This window comes from Lontra canadensis, unplaced genomic scaffold, assembly GCF_010015895.1.
Source record: "Lontra canadensis isolate GAN:19392208 unplaced genomic scaffold, GSC_riverotter_1.0 scaffold5, whole genome shotgun sequence".
NCBI lineage: Eukaryota > Metazoa > Chordata > Mammalia > Carnivora > Mustelidae > Lontra > Lontra canadensis.
In genome coordinates this window covers 7513513-7529766 of record NW_022630999.1, presented here as the reverse complement: position 1 = coordinate 7529766, position 16254 = coordinate 7513513, and the positions used below count along the sequence as shown (strand labels likewise).

General features: G+C 39.2%; 1 protein-coding gene across 1 annotated transcript in view; it reads left to right on the top strand.

Annotated features, from left to right (window-relative positions):
• Positions 1 to 16254, top strand: part of OXCT1 (3-oxoacid CoA-transferase 1) — a 123287-nt gene that overhangs the window by 23157 nt on the left and 83876 nt on the right. Inside the window, exons 7-8 of the mRNA XM_032851979.1 lie at positions 2009 to 2115; positions 4505 to 4565. Of these exons, the coding sequence (XP_032707870.1) occupies positions 2009 to 2115; positions 4505 to 4565 (168 nt within the window). The remainder of the gene's footprint in view (positions 1 to 2008; positions 2116 to 4504; positions 4566 to 16254) is intronic.

Here is a 16254-nt window from a genome sequence, read left to right as displayed (position 1 = left end):
ATTTGAGACATCCTTTAGGCTCCAGCGGAAGTTGCTCAGTCGTCTCCAGCTTGGGAAGGGTTTAGACCTGGGATAGGAGCCTTGGGAGTCTTCAGCATGTAGTGTTGAAATCTGTGGGGCTAGCTGAGTGCCTAAGGCTAGAGTACAGGTAGTAAATACCTCTTTTGTATTTAAAGGGTGGGGAGAGGAAAAGGAGCCGTGAAGAATGGGAAAGTGTCTAGTAAAGTGCAGAGAAAACCGAGGGGAGTTTGATAACTTGAAAGACAAGGGCAGTTTTACAAAGGAGGGAGTGATCAGTTAACAGGACAGGGCTTTGAGCATTGGGTTTAGAAACATGGAGGTCATTGGTGACCTTAAAGAATGATTCTTCTGAAAGAGAGGATTTTTCTGGAAAGGTGGAAATTTGATTGGAGTGGATTCAAGAAAGGGATGAAAAAAGAGAAAGTGGTAACCGGGAAGCACACAGCTCTTTCCAGTGAGTGTAATAGCTAGTATGGCAAAACCAATCTCTTCCTTGTTTTAAAATTTTAGAATGGGCAGCATCAGCAGCTGCTGGTTTGTAGACCCATCAGGAAACCGTATAATTGGAATAGGGGGGAAAAAGTCAATTTTTTCACATTGCCTTGGACTAGCATATATTTAGATCTGTATGTAATTTTCCAGATCTGTATGCAACATAACTCTATCATCCTTGGTGTTTTCGGTAATGACTTTGAAATGCATGAAACTCTTTAAAAAAAAGCTGTGTATTGATGTGAAGTTTATGAATATCTTTCATATGATTTGTCTAAGTTTCACATTAGTGAGATCTTCCTTCTTCGGGAATCCCCTGGATTCATTAATAGTCTCTAGCAGGAACGTGGGATAAGGTCTTTAAGGAAGCTGTTCTTTAAGAAAGGATTTCTGCTTTAAACCATGGTTAAAGAAAAGTAGGATAGCACCAACTTTGTCCCGCAGCTTTCTGTAATATGCGTGCGGTGTGTCCACTAGGGGGTGGTGTCGGAACGAGAATGGAGTTCTGCCTTCCTGTGTGGGATGGAGCATGGTGCGTAGACGTTCTTCCCTCTCTTCTTTGTTTCAATTCCCAGAGCTAAATGCCCAGGCAGAAAAAAGGAACAAAATGCCACGACCTAGTTTTACTTTATGCTTCTTCTCCCTTGTCCCCACTCCATCTGTAGTAGAATTGAAAGACAATACACGTACAAAAATCAATACCATTCCATTAGACCAGTGATGACGGAGAGGAGGTATAACAGAAGAACACAGAATACTCATAGTAACATCAAAAACCATGAAATACCTATGAATAAGCCTAAAAAACATATACAAACCTTTTTTGGGGTGGGGGTTAAAAGCAATTCGAAGAGGTAAAAGAAGACTTTAGAAAATGTAGGCATATATTATGCTCCCAGATGGAAAGCTATGGCCTGTCAGTTCTCCAGTTTCATCTGCAAATTCCAGGAATTCCAATTAAAATTTCAATGGACAGTTATAAATAGGAGAGATGAATGGATTTTTATAACTTTTATGTACAAAATACATTGCCCATTTTACTCAGCTTATATAGTTTTGTCCCTCTGCCCCAGGGGGAGGGAAAGATGGGCTATTTTCTATATTATATATACTTAATATATATAGTAATGTATATAATATGTGAATGATAACAAATAATAAAAACATGTAAATGATGTATAATATATAAATATATAAAATATAAATAATAACAAATAATAAAAAGAGTGCTAAGGTATAGCCTATGCCTTAAACATACAGAACTTTGAGTTCCTCAAGTTTACCAAGCTCTCTTGCTGCTGAGTCTTCATGCACGCTGTTCCCTCGGTTCCCCTCCACCACTTCGACTAAATCCTAGTTGCCTCCCACTACTCACCCTTGAGGTCTCTGTTTAGATTGTTCTCTCTTGGAGAAACCTTCCCTGACAAGGCTTGTATCCGTATTCTCTGCTTCTGTCAGAGCACACACCTGACAATGTCCTCTTTTTCTCCTGCAGGTGAGAGAGTTTAATGGTCAGCATTTTATTTTGGAGGAAGCAATTACTGGAGATTTTGCTTTGGTGAAAGCGTGGAAGGCAGACCAAGCAGGAAACGTGATTTTCAGGTAGTGTGATGGTTTTTAAAAAAAAAAAAATTAACAAAATGCATGTCAGGAACTTTACATTTCCTAAATTATTATTAGAAAACAGTTATCTTGATGTGTTTGCTGTTTAAAAATTCATGCGAAAAGTAGCTTACAATTAAGCCTACAGGTCAATGTGTGTTGATGTGGTGTACTTGGGGTACTCTGTTCTGAATGGATGGTGCCCACATTGCACTGCTTGGTAGCTATTTTGAACCAGTTTACCCTTGTGTATAGTCACGTACAAACTATTTTTTTCCATGCGTATTTTAGTTGCCAGGACAAGTTACAGTGTTGAGACATACTTAGCAAATGTGAGAAAAAGCACACAATTATATTTAATTTTTTATATTTTTATTAATATGCCTTACCTAAAATGTCTAAATTTTTTTGATATTCTGGAAAGATGTTGCTAACAACCATTTAGGTCTGTTCTTTTCCAGTCCTGTTGGTGTCTACTAGGAAATACTCAAATAGGTTTTATCTGAAAAGTTGATTAATCTTGATAGTTCTAAACTTTCATTCTGTTACTTGGATAGCCACAGATATTAAGCCATAGGCTTAATAGATTTCAAAGTCTTTTGATTACCCTGAGCATACTAAATACCAAGTATTTAGTATGTTGGATTTATACATTATATGGTTGTTTTGAAAATTGTATCATCTTTGAATATACATGTACACGTCTTGAAGACTTTGCCTGTTAGCTTACAGAAATAGTTTTCTTTCTTATAATATGGTCATTTACTGTTAGTAATAATTTTTATCTTTACTGAATCCACCTCTGGTGAGATCACAGTTAAATTCTCAGTGACTATTCTCATGTTTTTGTTCAGAAATATGAAGCTCTTATATGATATTAATGTTGTATTTGATTTTTTTTAATTCAACCAGGTTTTGATTACAACTGATCTTGGCAGTTACACATTATGCATCATGCCTGCCTTACTTGACACCTTGGTGTAATGTTTGCAAAGTTTAGTTGCATTTTATTTTTTTTAAATATTTTATTTATTTATTTGACAGAACAAGAGATCATAAATAGGCAGAGAGGCAGGCAGAGGGAGAGGGGGAAGCAGGCTCCCCACTGAGCAGAGAGCCCAGTGCTGGGCTAAATCCCAGGACCCTGAGACCATGACCTGAGCAGAAGGCAGAGGCTTAACCCACTGAGCCACCCAGGCGCCCTAGTTCAGTTGCATTTTAAAAAAGATGAATGAAATTGTATAGAAGCAAATGGAAATGAATTATCTAAACTATTTCCATGAGTTTATCGTGTGTTTGGTTGCCTGGCTCTGTTATCTGAAGACTGCATTGACTTAGCCTGTGGTTACTGATAGGAGATGAGACTTCTCATCAGCAATGGTAAAGTGACTCAGATTCTTAAGATTCTGACTGCTAGGATGACCTTCACTGTTAATGGGACAATTGGTAAAAGGTCTGTCTAGGCCATTGTTTGGGCAGCCCTGCACACCTTTGCCTCGGGCCACACTGCCAGAGCTTTCGATGCCGGACATGCTGGATGAATCCAATTTAGCAACCTGTGATAGTACCCAAGGACTTCTGTCTCAGGGACACACCTGTCTTTATATTTATCCTTGAATCTAAGTGAGATAAACATTGGTGGCCTAAAAACACCGGTAAAAGAGAGATATAATTCATTTCCCTTTATCAAATAAGCATTTTTTTAATCAACTTACACTCTCAAACAAAAAAAATAACATTAAAATTTTTATGGATGGCAGTGAGTGATGCATTAATTTAAAAACTTGAGTGCAAAATCATCAGCAAAATTGGCACTTTCTGGAAATTTTTACACCTCAGGGTCTAATGTGGGTGTTGTACTTCAAAAAATTTCATTAGAATTTGGTCCCCCGGAATGATCTTTGTAGATGACTCACACATTACCAATGAATGTTTCATTTTATTTCAGCAATAGTTTTCTCTTTAATAGATATAATTACTATACCTTCCCTCATATAAAGTACTGGGTACTTTTTTAATATTTAACAAGAGCAGGTTTGGTGAAATATATAACTGTAGAAACAAAGTAGGATCCCACTTAAAAGATTTAGGCAAATTAGTTTTAAATAGAGTAGCTTTATTAATATCTATTTTATCTTTCTGTATGTGATCTATATGTTGAATATGAAAAATAGTCCCTCTTTCCTTCAACTCCATAGAAATTGTGATTGAGTGAAGTGGCCATTGCTTTTATTTATAAAATTATTTTAACACTTATGGAAAATATGATACATTCTTTTAAAAGTTCCATAGATTTTTAGTTAATAGAAATTCTTTCAATCTATAAAGCTGAGAGAAACTCTTCTTATTTTTGGTCTTCTTTTCCCACTTTCCCCGACTCCTAATATAGGAAAAGTGCAAGAAATTTCAATTTGCCAATGTGCAAAGCTGCAGAGACCACAGTGGTAGAGGTAAGAGAAGAGGTTGTTTCTGCTTTCCAGAGGTTGCTTTTTAAGCTTGCTGTTATGTATTAGTTCAGAAAATATATAACAGTTCTTTTGTCTTCTGGAGGGTAAACAATGACTGCTTTTAAATTTTGGATATCTAAGGATTCTATTTAAATATGTATTAGTTGAGGGACACCTTAGGCGACTTAATCGGTTAAGCATCTGCTTTCAGCTCAAGTCATGATCCCAGGGTCATGGATCAAATCCCACATCAGGCTCCCTGCTCAGTGGGGAACCTGCTTCTCCTCCTACCCTGCTGCTCACTCTCTCTCTGTCTCTCTGGCAAATAAATAAAATCTTAAAGAAATATATATGATAATTGAAATTTTACTGTAACATTGGCTTTCTGCTTGAGTAGGATCTCACTGGAATGCTCTCTTTGGGATCAAGCCATGAGACTGGTTAACTTATAACAGTCCTTTGGTACTTGAATAAAATAGGACTCCTTAGGTAAAATTATAGGATGAATTTTTATATATAGAATCCCAGAAGAATAGTTGAATTGTATCATTATCTTACTGTGTTTGATACTATGAATTCTTCAAGGAAGGAGTGTAGTACAAGTAATTGCTTTGATGTGCTTCTGTTTGGAGCATTTGAATTAAGGAACTAACTGCCTCTTCTTTGGACATCTCATGGTGTGGGAGATACTTCACTAATTCTAGAGCCTTTCTAGGGCTAAAGCTCTGGGACAAAAATAGGTGGCTTGCCACCCAAACATGCCATTTCGTTTATATGTATTTGAACCTGAAAGGAGACTTCAAAATGATTCTTAAGACTTTGAGAATCACCCTGGAACCAAATTTCATGAAAGTTTGAGATAGTTTGTCTTTGGGAGAGCTTTATAGGAACCTGTTATGTGATCTGGAAATGAGAATATATGTTTGAGGTTTTTCTCATGATGGTAGTGTTGTATGTGGCATCTTTGACTCCTTGCATACTTTTTTTGGCCAAGGTGGTATCTCATAGGGGCAGCATAGTGGTATTTTTGAAAAACCAAATGTTAGAATTCTGTTCCTCTCTCTCTCTTTTTTTTTTTTTTAAAGATTTTATTTATTTATTTGACAGACAGAGATTACAAGTAGGCAAGAGAGGCAGGCAGAGAGAGAGGGGGAAGCAGGCTCCCCGCCAAGGAGAGAGCCCGATGCGGGGCTCGATCCCAGGACCCTGGGATCATGACCTGAGCCGAAGGCAGAGGCTTTAACCTACTGAGCCACCCAGGCGCCCCCTGTTCCTCTCTTGAATAGTGAAGTATGTTATTTTTAAAGTTCTGGAGGATGTAGTACTTCCAACCCAGGCATGATGGTTTCTTTTGAAATGGCTTTTGTGTATTTTCTGCATTCAAAATGGACAATATGGTTTACTCTCACTGTGTAATTTATTTTTTTAAATTTATTAAATAACCTTAATGACCTGTCCATGGCACATCTACACACTACCACTGAAAAAAATCCTATAACCTAGCTTAAAATAATTGGTAGTTTAACCCTGTTGATTTTACATGCTTCTGTAACACTTCCTGGAACTAAGATTCCTTCTCTGAATACCAAGGGCAGTATGCATCGTCCTGGCTGAAGTTCTTTTTTTCTTCTTCTTTTATAATCTGGTTCTTTTCAGCCAATCTTATTTCTTCTAAGAGCAGAAAATGACCCTCTAGTGTCTGAGAATCACTGTAGATAACTAGGAAGGGAGGAGGTTTTTTTTTGTTTTTTTTTTTTTAAGATTTTTATTTGTTTATTTGACAGACAGAGATCACAAGTAGGCAGAGAGGCAGGCAGAGAGAGAGAGAAAGCAGAGAGCCTGATGTGGGTCTCGATCTCAGGACCCCGGGATCACGACCTGAGCCGAAGGCAGAGGCTTTAACCCACTGAGCCACCCAGGTGCCCCAGAAGTTGATTTTGTTTTGTTTTGTTCTTTTTTTTTGTCTTTGTTTTTGTTTTTGTTTTGCATAAGGGATAGGGAGGTCAATTCCCTTAACTGAGCCTGTAAATATGGTAAAGGCTAGCCCCCTCCTTCTCTGAGAACAGACATCTCTGTCACTGTACTCTTTTCTGCTAAACGTAGACTCACTGTGGGATCCTTTTCAATACAGTGTTTCCGTTAGCTACTCCCAATTGACTATACCTGCAGTGTCCAGCATGGTGGCCACTAGCACATGTGACGTTTAAAATTTAAATTAATTAAAATTAAGATAAAATTCATTTTCTCTTCAGTAGCTGCATAGGGCTAGTGACTACTGTCAACGATAGTGTCAACACGTAGAACATCACTGTGAAAATTTGATTGGACAGAGCTTAGTTTTGATGATCAAGATGAAATCTAATTTGTCATTCTATCTTAGGAATCTAAGCAGAACAGCTTTTAGGTAATGGATTATCATAAGCTCCATGGTAGAAGAGGTCCATATGCTTATAACTTGAGTTATAAAAACTGTGTTCTCAAAAAAGGAAAATCATTTGGAATTGGGGATGGGAGTATTTTCTGATATGACAAGTCCATTTTGACTGTGACTTTTGTATTATTCTGAGTCTGGTGAGTACTCTGGACCTCCAGCTCCTCCTGTTTGCTGTGTTCTGTGCACTGTGTTACCTGCATGGACCTCCTGGATTCTCTATTTCTCTTCTGTTCTGTCCTGCTTTATTTGATGCTGATCCTAGTGGGATGATTGATTGTGAGCTGGTTTCTGCAGTGTGGTATCAAACAGGAATCTTCAGAGATCATCAATTACCCACATTTTTTCCTGCCTTCTAGTTACTAACAATATTAATAGCTACTGTTAATCAAGTATTTATTATGTATTAGTCACTGCCGTATTCTTTATGTACATTATTATTGTTGTAATCCTCATAATAATCTTAAAAGGTAGGAACCAGTATTATCCTTATTTTACAGAAAAGAAATTTAAAGTACAGAGAGGGTTAAATATGTGACCTGATGTCACACAGTTAACACAGCTAGGTAGACCCAGAATTACAGAGAGATTGATTCCAGGTGTCTGCTCTTTTCCATTATTTTATGAAATAGCTCTCAAATCATCATAAATGGATGATTTTTCAAACTTTTTGAAAGATACTGAATCTCTGGAAGTCATCCATTTCAATGATAACTATTAGAATCAAGCAGAGAGCTCTTTGGCTAATTTATTCCTCTCTCCTATTCTTCCTTGCCAGCCATCCTGATCATGGTCTTTTTCTCCTCCACGACTGTGGACCTTGGAGCTGGCTTTGAGAAAAGCTCGTCCTGGGACCAGTAGCTCTCTGGGTCCGTTCAGTCTTCACCTCAGTTCATTCTATCTTGTAGCCTCTTTGAACCTTGCAGCTCTCCACAAATTTCCCTTAAATATGGTGAAGGTCTGTTCTAGTATTTTCAGACAGTCAAAAAATATTTTTGAGAACTCTCAGCTCATCTCCTTTCTCTTCTTGAAGAGGAACTAGAGGACTTTTCTGAAGCAGAGCCTGGGTTCCAGCCTGTCTTCCCAAGCTCCGGGCTGCTCTGTGGTGTAGTGTCTTTGCAGCCTTTTGCTCCGTTTATGTCCTGTGATTTGATTTTTAAGGAGGGTAGAACTATAAATATCTATAATATTAATGATGGTTCCCTTAGGCATCCCAAAATTGTTTTTGGCCTTAGAATCAGAGTGACAAAGGAACACACAGTCACCTCTTGCTTTTTTTTTCTCTTTCGTTCATAGTTTCTTGTCTAATTAATTTACAGTTAGTGTTTTCTGTCAAGAAATAAACCAGGATGTTTATATCTTGAATTAAAGGGAGTATCCAGTTTGCTCTCAATATGAGTTATTTTCAGTTTCTCTAAGAGAGGAATATTCCTCCTTTCCAGAACACTTTTCCCTTTCAGATGTGTTCTCCATAAGCTTTCCAGTTGTATAAAGCTAATGAGGTGACTGAGTGTGTCTGTTTTCCCCTTTAATAAAATCGATAGGAAGGTTGCATTCATGTTTCTTAAAACCTGCAGCCACTTGCATGCTTCACCTCAAAGTTGTGATCTGGTGAATGCCCGTTGTATCGCCCGCCCTGCCTGCCATCACCCCCTTAAGGAACTGGGTGGCTACTGGGAAAAACAATACAAGTGGGTGCACATGTTGGCACACATGCCAGAAAGATGTTTCTCTTTTTGGCCCAGACAGTGATATTTTTGGACCTCCGTCTCTTTGAGTGGGTGCAGTCGTCTTCCCTGATTACCTTCACAAGTTTAAGTGCAAAACCAGCCAGGGAATGACTCTTGGCATTGCATTCTGTGTGTATAATGAGAAGTGAGGACTGTCCCGTCTTCCTAAGGGAATTCATTTGGGTTTTGGAGGGGTCTTCTTATCCCTTAATTCCCTGTGAGCCCCTCTGCCAGTATCCTGGGTGCCTATCCTACCACTTTGGATTTTCCTTGGAAGTGACTCATTCGTGCATTTTTAAAAATGCACCTTATAATAGAAAAACCCAGGGGGAGGGGTTGGAGTGCTTCAGTCAGGAGACTGTTGAGCTTTTGTCTCCTGCAAGCAGCCTGGCATGCCTGCTCTGTCAGAAAAGGTCATCTGACTCAGCTACGGAAGGCTGTAGAGGCTGGCCCGAGACGGAAACAACCCCGCTGGTTTCATCAGGGTTGTGCCGTGGCTGGTGTTAGAGGGCAGCGCGGTTTACACAGAGCCTCTTCTCTTTAGCTGATTTCAGCTTTTAGTTAAAACAGTTTATTTATGATCACAACTTGAATAGAATTATTTTTATGATATTGACATTATGGTATATTTGCATATTTGCATATGAAAGACTTGCTTCATGCAACTATTGCGTGGGTATAGCCCATGTGGGTTAAGAAGCATAATAACACATTGAACACCTGTGAACCCACCTCAGGTGAGAATTAGAAGATTGCTCATATTCCTTCTCATCTGCCTGGGTCTCCTGCAGCCATCACCATTATCAGGAATGTGGTGTTTTATCAGTCCCTTTAAGAAAAATGTACTAAGTCGTAAGGTACGGACATATTGAAATTACCTCCCAGAGTGCTCTGCTAAGACTTGTGTGAGAAGAGGCAAGCTTTGGGAACTGTGACTTCTGTGTTCTGTGCTAATGCCTGGCACATGCCATCTCTCTTTAGGAGATTAACTGGAGGAAAAAATGGCATGTGTGCCCGTCTGCCAAGCAGACGTGTGTCGTTTCTGATTGGTGGGTGAGGAAGGGCGAAGATTAATTGCAGTATAAATGGTATTAAAAATTTTTGTTTTTGATGTTTATTATGAAGAATGATGAACCTGTGCAACAGTAAACAGAAGAGGATAGTGAAGCCCCAGGAGCTCATCCCTCAGCGGCAATGACTGTCAGCCTATGGTCAGGCCCGCCTCCTCTACTTCCCCATGTCCCCGTTTCTCCTCCTTTATTATCTGTAAAGAAATACCAGATATTATATCTCAACCACATTTTAAGGAGAGGCACTTTTCTAGCTTCTGAAGTCCAGCAGTGACCAAACAGAGACACACCCCGCTCTCACAGAGCTTACGGTGCTGCTCAAGATAAACACGAGATACGTAAGGGAGGTATGTAGTATGCTGTATGTTGATGTGTGAAGGAAAAAAACCAAAATGCATGAAAAGTGACATGAAATGTCAGGAGAAGAAACTGAAGTTTTAGATAAGGCAGTCAGTGAAAAGCCTTCTGAGTACAGACCCGTAGGGAGTCAGGACACCAGCTCTGCAGCTCCCGGAGTGGGAGCAGTGTAGGTGGTAGGAATAGCAGGTGGAAAGGCGTGTGGCGAGAGTATTCCTGGTGGGTTTGAGGACGAGGGATGACCTACTCTCCCTTGTTCGTTGCAGGGTGGTAGGCTGAGGAGCCTCCCATTAAGGTAGCTTTCTCGAGGGGGAATAGCAATGTCTTCTTCTGAGGCTATGGGAAATAGGATTTGTATTTTTAGTTCACTTTGTAATAATGCCCAAGAGATGATTAGGCCTAAGTCTGGCTTTAAAACTCTGAGATGAATGGAGAATGGTTCTAAGATCGGAGCCTCCTGCCTCTTGTGACTCTCTGGCCTTGTTTGGAGAACTTTGCATTGATAACTCCTCTTGAATTATCTTAGCAGAAGTGATCAAACTGGTTGTTACTTCACTTTACAATTAGAAGGTTGGAACACAGTGGATTTTAGTGACAGGACTTAATCACTTCGGTGGATTCTGTGAACGTTTAATCTCCACCAAGCAGGCCAATTAATGTATCCGTGTTTTTAGAGACTTTGGTTATCTTCCTTCCTGCTTTAGAGAACACAAAAATGCCTGAGGGGTAAACATAATCCCTTTCCTTGTAAGTGTCTTTTATTCTTAATCTTGACATTGCTAATGCCTTTTGATATTATGGCTTTTAAAGCAGTGAAACTCATAATTTTTGCAAGAGACTGTAAAAAGAAAAAAAACATAGGTATAAACAGAAAAAAGTTAAAACTTCTCTCACATAAGACAAGCACTTCTAACCAGTTAAGAGACCTCATTAGATTCAGTTTGGAGCACATGTATTTTTAGACAGGCTACTACTAGTGGTCACCCCTGTATGGAATTCATTCACACACACAAATCTCTGATTGACATGTGGAAACATGATATTTACGAGAAGCTGAGTACACTGTCAAGTTGGACATTGACAGTGTGAGACATAATATGCTAAGTATCTCCTACTGCTCTTAAGTATTTACCTGGTAAAACTCTACTTCAGTTAGTTAACTAGAATGAGGACAGCAAGAAACTATTACTTTATCCACCTGGGCCAGTTGAGTTGAACACTTGACACAAATTCTTTTTTAAAAAGGGCAGGGAGGGGCGCCTGGGTGGCTCAATGGGTTAAAGCCTCTGCCTTCGGCTCAGGTCGTGGTCCCAGGGTCCTGGGATCGAGCCCCACATCAGGCTTTCTGCTCAGCAGGGACCCTGCTTCCCCTCTCTCTCTGCCTGCCTCTCTGCCTACTTGTGATCTCTGTCTGCCAAATAAATAAATAAAATTTAAAAATAAATAAATAAAAAGGGAAGGGAGAGGTAAGAGAGCTATTTGATACAATGTAGAAAGAACGAATTACCTTCTTTCCTCCAACCCCCATGAACCCTGGCAGAATGCAGTGGCTTGCCCAGGTGTTAACTTTGGGGATGGTTGTGGTAAGCCGTGGGTATCATTTACACCGATTTTTGGTTTTAGGCCTGTTAAATTATGTAATATCTTTTTTTTTAAAGATTTTATTTATTTATTTGACAGAGATCACAAGTAGGCAGAGAGGCAGGCAGAGAGAGAGAGAGAGGGCAAGCAGGCTCCCTGCTGAGCAGAGAGCCCGATGCGGGGCTCGATCCCAGGACCCAGAGATCATGACCTGAGCGTAAGGCAGAGGCTTTAACCCACTGAGCCACCCAGGCGCCCCTATGTAATATCTTTTAATTTACATTTCTTTCTCTCATAGTTTTTTAGTTGTAAGATTTTATTCATGCTTTGCATTTCAGTTTATAATTATTACTGAACTACTCTGAGAGAGATATCTGTAAGTTTCTTATGCGACAAGTTTTGCCAGGTATGCAGTCTTTTGACAGATAAGATGATAATTTCCTTACACAGCTGAACTGACTGAACTGATCAACTCTACTTACTTCAAAGTAATAAAGTATTTAAAGATCATTTATGATCATTAAAGACTATTGAATTTTCATGAAATGCTACATTGGTTTGAAAATATATGAATGCTAATGATGATGTATTTAATGAAGACAAATTGTAGTTGGGTGTTTTGGCAAAAAATAACCTCAGTAGGAGAATTACAATTATGTTAACTCTGCTGTGTCCACCAAAGAAGCAGTAAATATTTAAAAAGAATGGACTTGGTGAATGCCTGGTGATTACTTTACTGGTTTCTTTCTTTCTTTCTTTTTTTTTTTGCATACTCTTATAGATTACTAAATATAATTCTTAGACTAATGACCATTTACATCCAGAAGAATAGCAGAATAGAAACATGGTTTATTGATGATAAAAATATATTAAATCAAGTGCTAATCCTGACATTTTATTTCGTGTTGCTTGGTAACAATGCAGCAGCCATGTGAGAAAGTTCCATTATCTCAGGTACAATGGACTTCATTGCATTGTGGGGTAGAAATACCAATTACAGCAAGTCATTTGTATGCCATTATCCTTACAAAATTTTGGTGCTATTTTTTAATGTTAGTGCAGAGATCCTGAAAGTCATTTAATAACACATGGATGGATGTTTTATTTTGATGGATTGGTGAATTTTATTCTATTTTTGGCTTTTTGATTTTGTGTCTATTTATAATTTTTGAGGGTTCACAAATTTGCATTTTACCAACTCGCGCTGTATAAACTTAGGCTTTTACATTTTACTATAAGTACGTACATTCTAAAGGATGCTTCATTAACTCTAAGTGAACATTTTTTATCCATGACCACCTAGGGAGGGGAAAAAATATCTGGGCAAAATTTTTTGCCTCATGAGAAATAATCAGGGTATATTCCTCATCCTTCTATAATACAAAAAATTCCTAGTTTAGTACCTGCTTCAGGAAAAAAAAAAAAAAAAACAAAACCCGTGGAACCAGTACAATTCATGTTAAATGAAAGACTGATTTATATTTTATGTAACTGTGTATGTTCTATATACTGTTAGCTCACAGTTATTATTTAAAAGGGTTGCAGAACTTTAGCCCCTGGCCTCTTTTAGTACCACACAGAGTTGAGAATGTTTTTATATTGTCAAAGGGTTATTAAAAAAAGAAGATTATGTGGCAGAGTCCACAAAGCCTGATATATTAACTGGACTTCACAGAACAAGTTTGCAGACTCTTAATGTATAGTATGGTTTTCATTTCTGTAGTCTGAATATCTTAAATGTCACTCAGTATTATTTCTTAAAAGACCCAAGGGGTTCAAGTAGAACTGAAATAGACTAATAACTGCAAAAAAAAAAATCAATGGAAAATTAAATTGAATAATAAGAATTTGTGTGGTAGTGAAATGAATGTGCAATTTGGCAGGTCTTTCTTGGGGGCAACCATAATGAAAGGAGTATCAGACACAACAACTTGTGTATCTGTCCACAGTTTTTAGAATTTCTTTGAAATCTCAAAGAAATCTGACTTTCGTATTATCATGAATCAACGGACTGATTCTATTAGAAGCATCTTGCCTTGGGGCGCCTGGGTGGCTCAGTGGGTTGGGGCCTCTGCCTTCAGCTCAGGTCATGATCCCAGAGTCCTGGGATCGAGTCCTGGGATTGACCCCGTAATCGGGCTCTCTGCTCAGCAGGGAGCCTACTTCCTCCTCTCTCTCTGCCTTCTTCTCTGCCTGCTTGTGATCTCCGTCTGTCAAATAAATAAATAAAATCTTAAAAAAAAAAAAAAAGCATCTTGCCTTTTCCTGCCTGTTTGACTTGTCTTAATCCTGAGGGCTAGTTTCTTGTGTCTGTAGCGCAGCCAGGTGAATGTCGGTACCTCAGGACTTCTCCAGGAGGAGCCATGCAGCTGCAGCTCCCACTGTCTGCCTGGAGTTGGGAGTCATCCTGGGTTCCTGGCATTGGGAGGTACCCTACAGCCCTGGGCTTTCATCTTCTCTGGAGCTGTACCCTCTGTTTCCCGGAGAGAGGGAGGAAGAGAAGTAGAGAGACTTTGGGCATGGTGAGGCCGATTTTCTCAGCCTTTTGAACTGTGGCTTTTAGCTTCCTGTTTTCTTTTTAGTCAGAAACACACTTAGGATTTGTCTGGTTACTTCTTACTTGTTGGTAAGGTAAATTGGGAAATCAGGGACTAAACCAGGGCAGCCCTGTGCTTTCTTGTACAGCACTGGTCCTCAGAAGCGATAGAGAAGGCTGGAACCAGCCTAATGTATTCTGGTGACAGGAGGCAAAAGTCAGTTATGTTAGATAGATTTACTTAACTCCTCTTCCCGTAAACAGAAGCTTAGAAAACTCCATACCTAGGCGGCATTTCTGCAGTAGCATACATTTTATATCACTTACTGTTTGTGTCATGCTGTATGTTTTTCAAAGTACTCATTTCATCTTATCACCAGATGACATAGGAGGAGAGGTGCTTTTGTTACAACATTACAAATAAGAAAACTGAGATATGGGTAGGTTTCTAGGACTAGATCACTAGGAAGTTGAATGGTCTAAAGAAAAAGACTCTTGGAAGACTTGGTTGAAGTCCTGAATTTCCAAGCTCCAACTGCCACTGGGAGGCTATGACGACTACCAAGGCTTTATTTTTGAGATGCTTATCAATAAGAATTGTAAAATTGAAAATGTAGGCAGGTAGGTATGTGGGATTTTACAGGTGGTGGGACTTCAGCACAAATGACAGGGTCATGGTTGTAGCGTGGGTCCTGTGTGTGGAATGGGTTTTACGATGGCACGAAGGGAGGCAGGGTGACTAGTGAGGAGATGACTGCACTGTCCAGGCAAGAGGTGATGGTGGAGTGCAGGTGGGAAAGGGAGATAGAATCGAGGTAGACAGTATTATGGGAGAGGAATCCATCAGACTTGCTGACTCACTGGATATGGGGTGCCGAGTAGAGGAAAGGCAGAGATTAAAATAACTCTTCAACCTGACTAGAGCAATGGTGTGCCACTTCCTGAGATAGGAAACCAGGCAGAAGGGGAGACAAGGGTTCTGCTAGGGGTGTATTGGCTTTTTTAGGCATTCAGGTGGTAACTTTACAGGTGTCCCTGGACACGTATGTATGGTGCTCAGTGAAGAGGTCTGGAAGGGGTTATGCTATTGGGAATGATCTACATGTATTTGATAATTAGTCATGGAATGGGAAAGACCACTTAGGGAAAGAAGTCCTGGGACTAAGCCCTTAGGAGTCTCAGTCTCAGAGTCTCAGGGTCTCTTTGTTTTTGTTATTTCTTTTTATGAACAGAATCTGAGATTCAGAATTGTATCTTTGTCTCTCACTAGCATTGTGACTTGGGACAAATCACTTTAGAATGTGAGCTTCTTTATAGTATCTCCTATCTTCCCATTTCATGGAAACAGTGGCAAAGGGCATTTGAATATATTTTCTAAACCTCTCAAGTGCTATGTGCTCACCTTGATCCCTCCTGCTGCTTTAGTCAGTAAACCTCAGATGACTGCCAGTGTTCTCACTGACCCCGTGAGGATGACTTGGGAACTCTGTGTAGTGGGTGGCAGCTGGCAAGGCTCACCCTCCTTATCCTTGCCATGTCTTCCAAATTTCTTGAAATCAAGGGAATGAAAATTCCATAACATCCCCAATTTCTAAAATCTTAACCTAGTTATCAAAAAACTAACCTAGATTGTGCTTCAAATATATTGTTAACTTTAATCATCAGTAAATTACATAATATTTAAGGCTTATTAAAATCAACCTGAATATTTTGATCTTTTCATTCAAAAACTGTGATCACTTTTAAGGGGAACGTCATGGACACCTTGAAGAAAGGAAGGTTATTATAAATCTGTCAATAGCATAAGTTGCATATGCTCAAAAATTGATGACCTGTCTTAGCTGTTGGGTTTTAAATGAAGCGTTAGTTAATGACCTACTTATCTCTTTTTGTACTTTGGTCTGAAGATTTCAAATACTTTGGTTTGGGTTGAAAACTAAAGTTTGTTCCCTGAGGAAATTGGCTTGTGCTGACTATCCAGCTTGAC